At 42.7% G+C, this 10,257-nt stretch overlaps 2 protein-coding genes across 2 annotated transcripts; both read right to left on the bottom strand.

Moving 5' to 3' along the window:
* Nucleotides 1-56: 56 nt before the first annotated feature.
* her12 (hairy-related 12) lies at nucleotides 57-661 on the bottom strand. The gene is made up of 2 exons (XM_078253932.1): nucleotides 593-661; nucleotides 57-479 (listed from the first exon to the last, which is right to left on the bottom strand). The coding sequence occupies exons 1-2, from the start codon at nucleotides 659-661 to the stop codon at nucleotides 57-59; spliced, it is 492 nt and encodes a 163-aa protein (XP_078110058.1).
* Nucleotides 662-5,251: 4,590 nt separating this feature from the next.
* Nucleotides 5,252-5,959, bottom strand: LOC144520266 (transcription factor HES-5-like). Its single transcript, XM_078253933.1, has 2 exons — nucleotides 5,795-5,959; nucleotides 5,252-5,680 (listed from the first exon to the last, which is right to left on the bottom strand). The coding sequence occupies exons 1-2, from the start codon at nucleotides 5,957-5,959 to the stop codon at nucleotides 5,252-5,254; spliced, it is 594 nt and encodes a 197-aa protein (XP_078110059.1).
* Nucleotides 5,960-10,257: the final 4,298 nt, after the last annotated feature.

Consider the following 10,257-nt stretch of genomic DNA (forward strand, 5'->3'; position numbering starts at 1 on the left):
CTGGAAATATATTTCCTACATAGAGAGGGAAAGTCCCCTCAGGTCTTAGAGAGTCTCTACCAAGGCCTCCACACAGGGCCTCTGCTGCTGCTGCTGCTGCTGCTGTCCTGCAGCGTGGTGGGTCTGAGGAGGGAGCAGACTGGGGAGTAGCTGCTGGCTCTCTGGGTCTGATGGAGCTGCTGCTCCTGCTGCTGGAGGACCTGCAGAGGAGTGACAGAGGCCTCTGCATTGGATCCAGCAGACAGTAGGTGTACAGAGTCCCTCCAGCAGTCAGAGTAGCCTTGGTTGTAATCGCTCTGACAGAGGCCCGTCTGCAGCTGCTGCCTCAGGAAGCTCACAGTCATCTCCAGGATGTCGGCTTTCTCCAGCTTGGAGTTGGGCTCCTGCTTGTGGAACTCCTTCTCCAGAATGATCTTGAGTTGTTCGATGCAGCTGTTGATGCGATCTCTGCGCATTTTCTCCACAGCAGGTTTTCTCAACTGGGAAAGAAGAGACAGGTAGGTAAGTTCATGATTCAAATCAGTAATAAACAATCACACATTCATACTTTACAAGCTGTTGCAAAACCCTTCAAATCCCCTCCAGTACTCACTTTGATGTTGTCTTTCTCAGAGATCCTGATGTGGTGAATAGAGGAGTAGTTGGTGGAACAGGGAGCCATGTCTGTGCAGGTGAAGTTAGCTGCTTCTTATGGACTGCAGTGTTTAGCTCTGATGTCCCTGGAGGGGCTGCTCCTCATTTTATACTGAGACATTAGCATAACAAAGCCATGTGGCCAGGCAGGGCTGGGGTTCCCACACTCTGACCAGTGGGACTCCCAGCACAACAATGGGAGACATGTCAATAACTCAGAGAGCATGTATCTGTGCGAGGCATGTTTCCCAAGATAAGCAACAGGTAATTAACATGTTATCAAGCGGTCATCTGAGATTTAATCATGGACTGAAGGTCCAAATTATATTTTTTAGATGTAAAATAAGGAGAAGTGATGCGCACAAAAGTGAGCGTCTTCAAAGGGGGGTAACTGCAATTAAGGACCAAATGCTTCACTGCAATAAAACAATATAAGCTGAAGGCTTTCATTTTCTCTTCAAAGAAAGCTTCCCTTCCTCCAAAAAGCATTTTGGTAGCAGACAGGAGTATTTGGACACATAAAAATTTTGTTTTCAGAAGAACAGGTGACTCCCTTCTTTGGTCACAGGGTCACCGGGAGTTAGGCTAAATGACGTTTAAAATAAGGAAGATAAAGTAAAAGAGTAGTGAGGTCACCAACTCCACAGAGTGACGTCAATTGGATGCAGATGAAACATTTAATTTCCCAACTGTTGCTTTTCCAGCTATGCGCTGCTTAACGTTACATTTCACCTTTACTCTCGAAAACGCCGGTTTCCCACAGCAGTAATGTGTGAAGAAAGACTGCAATAATCTGAAGAGAGACTCTGATCAAAGGCTGCTGCTGACTCGCGTGTGAAAGCAGGCAAGTGGCGCACGTTCTCGGCGGCGCGAGTCGAAGACCGCGTGCTGGGCGGAGGTGCGATTAGGGCAACAAATGATCTCGTGTGCACAGCATGACTTTTTGATTTACTGTAGTTTGTTGTTGCCCTCGTTAAGAAAAAAAAAACAAGGACGGGGGCGCATTTTAACCAGTTTTTCATCTGAGTTCATGCAGAAAGACTAAACTGACGTAATGTTTTCATATTAAATACATCACACTCAGAGAGAAAGAAGCCATGGCAGAAAACACATTTAATTTCTAATAATTGAAAATATATTATTATAATATATATTATATGTAGGTCTACATGGGCCTGGAAACAAGTCATGAATACGATTTTATTCATGAGACTTTACAGGCCTATTACTTAACCAAAATGTACTCCTAAGTGGCCTAAACACAGATTAATGGCAGGAGATGTGACACCTGTAACATGAGTGCATCCCTCATAGAGACTGTTGGCAAAATGATTAGTTGAATAATTGATTTTTAAAACAAAATTTGCATTAAATATTTTTAAAAGGAACTTTCACTTCAAGTTATGAATATTTAATTAATTTAGTTTCATGTTTTGTGAGGATTTTTATTTAGACACTGTACTGAATGTTTTATTAGGTGAAACAAATCACATTTGGATTATTGTTGTTTTTAGTCACGTATTAGTCACTGAGTTCTGCTGAAAAACTGTAGGCAACCTTTCATCATAAGCTCTTGTCTAATGTCCTCTGTGGGACTGCAGACCCTGTGTCAAATTAGTGTCAAGTTCATAGCATTATGAGCAGGTTGGCAGTGTGCCTCTGAGGGCCCCCATCACTGGCTGGCCCCAGATGTGAAGCCCCGTCTCCCTAGTTTCCCACAAGTCCCCAACATCAGGGTAAATGAGCTACAAAAGCCATGCCGTTCCTCAACGCTCCACTAGGAATGTTAATTGATCTTTTGTTGCAGGACAAACAGAAACTCTGTGTCTCAGTCCATCTGGGGAAAATCTAGTCAACTGGCTTCACTGCCTGGCACAGAGCAGTCTGTCTGCCCATAGTCTGTGTTGACTCTTTTAATTTAACGTTTCAGACACCCATCTACAATGCTGAAAAGAAGTTTTCAATAAGTCCAAGTAGAAATGCCAGAAACAGAAATACTACACCATACAAATATGTAAAACCTGTAACTACAGCTGTGTAATAAATGAAATGGAAGGTATTTCAAAGTGCTTTACTGATTTGAAACAGTCTGCAAAAGACAATGAGAAGGAAAACAAACTTGAAATAGAAAACCAAATAATACAAATATTTAAATGAGGAACCAGCACCTTGCAATCATAAGCTACACCGGCACTTGAGTAAATGTACTTATAGTACGTAGTTACTTTCCTCCTGTACTCTTCTGAGCAGGTTTGTGACCTGTTGATATTTTTGGTGTCACATTTGGTGCTTTAAATGTCTAGTACTTGTTTTCTTGATCTTCAGTTGCATATTTAGCCATATGTAAGTAAACATCTCTCTCTTAATTTGTGTCTGTAGCTCTCATCATTGCAGCATTAAAAGCACAGAAACTGTCAAGTCACGTCCATGTTTGGCTTTATTATCTGTCCCCTCCATTGATTTCATTGTAGACATGTTTGTGTGAATTTGTGCATCCTCTGAAAGTTAGTGTGCACTATGCGGCTGCTGGGGGTCTTTGTCTACAAGTGTGTGTGAAGACGAGTTCCCCTCCCACCAGCAGCCTGAGAGCTCTGAATTCCTGCCATAAAGTCTCGCCCATCGCTCAGACCTGCGGCGGCGCAGAGAGGCTTCCCGTCAGCCATCTCTCTGTGAGTGTGATATCTCTCGTTTCCCACACTCTGTGCCTATTCACTGGCCCTGAGACGGGAACAATAGAAGTGTGTCTTGTTACACATCACATTAGCTACGGCGTTTGATCTCCTGTTGAAGAGGGAGGGGAGGCAGCTTCAGCCAGACCATCTGGCCTGGCCAACTAGACCCTGAGAAAGTCCCAGGCATGCCACATTCTCCATAACTTTTGCACACACAAATAGTTGTGAAAGACTTTTGTGGCACTTGAGACATAATTCAAGCAGGAGACAGCGTGCCACGATCACCACAACACAAGTGGGTGACATGTGGGGGTGTACCCCCAGTTTTTCCATTTTTTGAACACCTGTGCACCAGTAAGCTCAAATAAGAGGACACTTTAATGATCCCTGTGGGAAATACTGGGGCAAATAGTAAGATACAAGTCAGTGAAGTAAAAACTTTACCTGAATAGCATTAATCATATTTCTGAGGTGTTTTCAACTCATTTGTATTCAAATCAGGTCATTACAATATTTTGCACTAAAAATGAATAATCTGCACTGCAAGCAAATCACTGTACGCCAGAACACACATTTACGTCAATTAATTATAGTAAGACTATTATTTTAAATGCAGCTCATGTTCAGCTCCTAATAAGAAACCACTCAATACCTGTAGAAATGATTATGTTTCATTTGCTGTATTCTCCTTTGCACAAGTGTACTGAAGAATTTGGGCTTTCTCCAATTCTTGAAATAATTCTTCAAAACATACAATGCAAAGTGTGTACACTGTTAAAATATGAACACACGGAAGTATGGGGCCTACATGGCAAAAAAGTCAATGTGCAGAGTTAGAGTAAATTATGAATACCTGATGATGTAGCACATTTTTTAGTATTATCCAAGAAGAGGAATCAAACCTTGATTTATATGTTGTTGAGCAAGGCACAGTAGTGAAGGTGATGTTAGTTGAATGCTGTGCTGATAAACTCTCTGGTGTGACTTGATATAAGCGTGTGGTCCTTAATGGAGTTATTGCCAAAACCTTGACCAGAACACAAACTCTTTGTGCGCTCCTACATACATTCATTGATTATTCATTCAATCATTCAAGACTTAATGTCGGCACTAACACACAAACTTCAGTTCTAATGTATGTTTTTATATGTACGTTGTCCTCTGACACTCAGTCAGCACTGAGAAAAGTAAAGACACTACTATTGTTTCTGTTTGCAAAACTTCATGTGAAGTTTTCCATTTATTTTTCAAGTTCAAAGGCAAACTTCTCAAGGAAGCAATTTAACAGATTATTTCAGTGAAGATTGATATACAGTGCCTTTATAAAAGATATTCACTTGAAGATGAAAAAACATCTATCATGAACATTACAACTGAACAGTTAACAGGTACAACACTCCTTCACATATACAGTACGCCAAAAAATGGTTACACATAGTCATAATCAAGTATAATCATAATAAGATTTACAGTAAAAGAGGATCCATGGGATCCATTTATGGGATGTTGTTGATTCATCAACAACAAGCTGATGAAATGTCAGTCAGTGATACTCAGTACCAAAGATAGACAGTAGTTTAAACACAGAAATCAAACAGTGTCTCAGACACTTGAATAGTTTCAACCCAATGTGGGTGTTACAACAAGATCATTCAGTGACGTTTGCAAAACAAACAAACAAAAGTTGTCTTTCCCCAGAGGAACATTTAACACAATCTCAGAGTAACCACTTTAAATTGTATATTGTGCATACACATGGTGTACATGTTCAGTAAAACCTGAATCATTTCAGTCCTTCCAAAGGAATACTGGTACGTTGTGCCCTCTTACACTAGTAAAACACTCAACAATATAAAACAGACTTCAGTAAGTCTTCAACTTTCTGTCCATGACGTTCACAGACGTAGTTCTCTTTCTCTCTGTGTGAAGGTGATGCTGCCTCCATCCTACCAGGGCCTCCACAGAGCACTGCTGGCCTGACCCTTGCTGGAGCTGACCTGATGGAGTGGAGAGCCAGGAGGGGAGAGGGTGCAGGGACTGTGGCTGGACCCCTGCAAGCCCTGGAAGTGGCTGAGCAGCCGTCGGTGGGCCTGAGTCTGGACCTCACAGTGGGAGAGGAAGCTGACGGCCTCCTGCAAGCAGCGGGAGTAGCCGTCGCTGCCCATCATCAGGCCAGAGGTCGCGCTGGTCTGATGCTGCTGCTTCTGCTGCTGCCAGCATCTCAGATAGGACACGGCCATCTCCAATATGTCTGCCTTCTCTTGCTTAGAGTCGGGTTGCTGCCTGAGGAACTCAGGACCCAGCAGGGATTTCAGCTGCTCGATGCTGGTGTTGATGCGGTCTCTGCGCAGTTTCTCCACCATTGGCTTTCTCAACTGGAGAAAGGAGGAAAAAAAAATAATTTAGAATATAAAATCAAACCTTTTCATATTATATGAATGCTATTCAATAAGGGAGTTATAAAGTGACTTTACAGAAATCTAATTTACCTTGTGAGCAGGAGTCAGGTGTTCCTTAGGATAGCTTGCTTGTCCAAAAACAGTGGGCGCCATTGCTGTAGAGTTAGAGCGTTCCTGCTCGGTGCGAAGAGCCAGTTGAATCTGAGCTGCCGTCTTCTCTGCCTCTGCCCTGTATTTATACACCCAAATCTCCATATGAATGTGTGGGTCTTGGGCTTGTTGGAGTTTCTCACAGTCCACCAGCCAATGAGAGCGCTGGGAAGGGCTTTGAGGAACGCAGGGCAGCCACATGCTCAATGAAGTGTTTATAGCCGTGGGGACAATGAGTGTGTCTCCGGGGAGCAGGTGGAGGAATAGACTGCGAGAGAAAGAGCCCGGGGTGGGGTGGGGTGGGGGGGAGGGAGGAGGGGGTGTAGCTGGGAGACTGACCCAGTGCTTGTGTTGATATGGGAAAGTGGTGACCCCAGAGGGAAGCACGCCGCTGTCTCATGTCATCTCAACCGCCACGTAATTGAGCACAAAGTGCCTCTGCCACCAGGCACACGTGGGTGTTACAGAGGGCCAACCATTAGAAAAGGGCCAACATGCAGCCACTTCCACCAGTTTGACACAGCAGACTTTCCTCATGGAGCTGTGCAACAGTTGAGACGTCTCAGAGATGAATGAACAAAAGAGCTTCTCTGCAAGTTTTAGGACTCAAATAAAAACTACTTGATAAGGAAAAGAGAATGTATGGACTCTTTCTGTGTGATTTTTGGCCCACACACAGTTTTAATAGAGCGACATTCATTCTTCTTCCGCATGTTAAGTTTCTGTATTTTTGTTTTGTCTGATCTCTTCTCACTGGTTTGGAGTGGACGAGGTGATGTCAGGTGAATTTTAGAGATCTAACTTCCTGGTTTAACTTCTAACTATCATAGCCTGCTGTTTTCCTGTGCAAAAGGCATTATTTCTGTTACAGATGCTCTCATTCTAAATATGTGTCACTGACAAATCAGTTCTGACACTTCTGTTAAAAGGACACAGTGGTCATGCTTTTGAAATTCAGTCTGTCCTTTTCAATTTGATTGCAGGTGAACATCATTTGAAGCGTTAGAGAAGGAAACTGCTTCAACTGTAAACATCCTAACAGTCTCCACACTCCCAGCACATGTTCACACATCAGTTAAAACCCTCACATACTTATACAGACAGCCACACTCTCATTCACTTTCCCTCCCACACACACACACACACACACACACACACACAGCTGGCTGAACTGCCTGCCGCTGGCCACGTCTCAGTCACACGCTCCCTTCCTGCCTGTGTGGAACGTGGGAGCCGCTGTGGTCCCAGGCTTCCCACACTTCAGTGTTAATGACACTGAGGCCGGCTGCACAAAGGAAGTGTGCCCCATCGAACAAAGATTGAGTGACCAACCCCCCTCCCAACACACACACCCAGGAACACAGTGCTTCCAGGCACACCATCTGGACGGATCGTACGCTATTGTCAGCCAATCAAGCATGGGAGACGCTCACCGTGAGAATTGGAGAGGCTGAAATAGAGACAGAAAGTTAAATGAGAAGAAAAGGGACGGAGTGTGCATGTGTGCGTGAGAGAGTGTTTTCACAGTTTGGGCCTAAAAATTCTAAGTTGCATGAAATAAAAAACACACATTGAGGACACAACTGCAACAAGTAAAAACAACCTGAGAAACTATATTATTGTCAGTTGTGATTAATCCTGTGATGATTTTACATATTGCAGACCTTTAAAAAGGCACAACTTTGTCTACATTTCTACATAAAAAGTGGAAGCGCAGGTCTAACGCCATTCAGGTTTAGACTGAACATATTTGTCCACCATGTTGTCAAATGGACAAACTTCTTCTCCATGTAGGACGTCATCAGGCTGACATTTTACCTCCACATTCCCACCACATATCCCAGTCGATACAATGACAAGGATATCTCCCTCGTTGTGGCATATCAGCTGAGCGACAAGAGGCCAGCGAAGGGCCCCACCCACCTGTTTGTTTGGATTGGGGCCATTGTACCCCATGAATTCAACTAATTCATTCACATCCTATTGTCATAACACTGCTTTGTGATTGGCCAAACACTGTGAGAACCAGCATCACATTAAATCGATGGGAAAGTTGGTATAAGTATATAAAGGAGGGCGGTCGTGGTGGGTAAAATCATAACTCTGAACGCCTCTTGTAGCTGACACAGGCCTGGACTGACTGGACACCATTTGACGCATATTCACCATGAGGGATCAGCACACAACGTAAGCTGAAATGGAGAAAACTCATCTGAAGAAGTTCATTTGACTCATTTCTTTTCCTGGAACTTTTGTCTCATTCAAGGTCACTATGGGGTCTGTTTTCACTAGTGGAGTTTTGTTAGGTTATCAGGGCCATGACTGCCACTTGATACAGGAATTTGACTCACGAATAACACACCAATATTGAATGGAAGTGTCTGTTGACTTTTTTGGGGCAGATGATCAAAGTGATCCGTTAAAGGCTCAGTTCACCCACTTACCTCTATTGCAGATTTGTTTTTATTTGCCCAGTTTCTGAGATTTCTGCCTCCACTCCAAGACAATGGAGGTGAATTTCAGTGCTCAGATCACACTAACAACAGGGAGTATTACCAATGAAAACTGTTCACAAAAAGGCATGTGGACTATCCAGAGTAACAGGGACACTAATTCTAGAAAGATAAGTTTTGTAATTTTTCAATGCTGGGAGCACCACAAACAAAACTCAATTCACCTCCTTTGTGTTAGGGCAACAGCAGAGGTATCATACATGGAGAACAAAAAAAAAACTTGCAACAAGCTTGATGCCGCTTGTGGTAACAGAGAAAATGTTCCAGTTTTGTAAATTGGGTCAACCAAGCCTTGTTACACTTGTGGATTCCGTAAGCAAAATTTCAACTGGTGTTTTGTCTGGGTATCCAGCATTAATCTGAGGTTTCTCCTTTTTTTCCTCCTCAGCAAGTGTAAGGTGATGGTTTTGGAGAGGAAATGCACAGACAGAGCACTAAGGCTCCGCTCAGCACTGGAGAGCCAACTCAACACTGGGGTATCCAGCTCTGATGTGTGGGACAAGACGGTCTCCTTCTTCACAGTAAAGAAGGCCTTGATTTTCCATAACGGCTACACCAAATCCTCCAGAGACGCCATGCGGCTGTTCCCCTCACCTGCTGAGGACGTGACACCGCTGTGCTGCCAGTAAGAGGTGGACACACATAAAGAGGACATGAGATGGGATGTGTGGGACTGTGTCTACAAGCTTCATAGTACTGAACATTGTTAAGAAGCTCCAAATAGAAAACATTCTTTAGATGAAAAAGGACTTTAATTCTTGTGTTCTCTTGGGTGTTTTTACTTCAGTTTGTGGAAAATGTGGAAAAGATGGGAGATTTATACCATATACCCTGTGATCTTAATGATTCAGAAATTGGCCTTAAAATGTGCATTTTATGCCTCAAGCCTTAGTACTCATTGAAACGGGTCACCTGAAGACCATGTTGTTGAGGTTGTTAAACTAAAGCTATATTCCTTTGTATAAAAGGGGAAATGTGTATGCCAATGCATACTTTGTTTTGTAAATGTTTTTGCATTGTGTTGAGTGGTTATTTTTAGTTAAGTATAAAATGTCACCGAGTGTGCACGTTCATATGCAAGTTGAGAATAAAGTGATATTGTTTTCCTCACATTGTTTGATTCAAAAATGATTTCCTATTAAAAATGATTATATTGAATAGCCATTTTAAAATGTAAACTTAATGCGTTGTTTGACTATTATTGGAGTGCATTTGATTCACATGGAGTAGGAAATAGGGGGGTTACAATTTCCATATCTCACATTATCACTGTCTTAATGAATATCGCCCTCTGGTGGCCTTTTATAGTTTGCCTTCATGTAGTCTCTAGTAGACCCAACACCAGCCTGATTGCCTCTCAGATAGTGGAAAAAGTACAATAATATGCAAGGATATTATGAGGGCCAGTCTGTTATTGGTACATATAAAATAAAAACAATTCAGTAACAGTGTGTGGACATGTTAAAAAGTCAGTGAAAAAGGCCTTTGCCGAGTTGAAAACAAATATGCTGTCTGTAGAGCAGCAAATTTGTGTAAACAGCAGCTGGGACAGAAGAGGTTACCCTGGATCTGATTTGGAATTATTACAGCTTTATTAATCATATGCTAAATTCAAAAAGCAGACATTCAGCAACAGTTTAACATTGTAGCAGCGGGAATAGGCAAACTAACAAACTGGGTGTACTTCACACCATGCATTTAGCTTGAGGACAAGGACGGCAAAGTAACGGTCTGCATGTTGAAAATCAATCGCTGAAGATAAAACTCAGCGGCACTTTGCTTTCCAGAAATCTATTCTGGGGATTGACACAGAAGTGTTGCCCCGAGAAATAAAGAAACTGCTGGGGAAGAAATTAAACATAACAAAATAAATAGTCAAAGAAAAAAGTG

The sequence above is a fragment of the Sander vitreus genome, chromosome 7 (assembly GCF_031162955.1).
Source record: "Sander vitreus isolate 19-12246 chromosome 7, sanVit1, whole genome shotgun sequence".
Classification (NCBI taxonomy): Eukaryota; Metazoa; Chordata; class Actinopteri; order Perciformes; family Percidae; genus Sander; species Sander vitreus.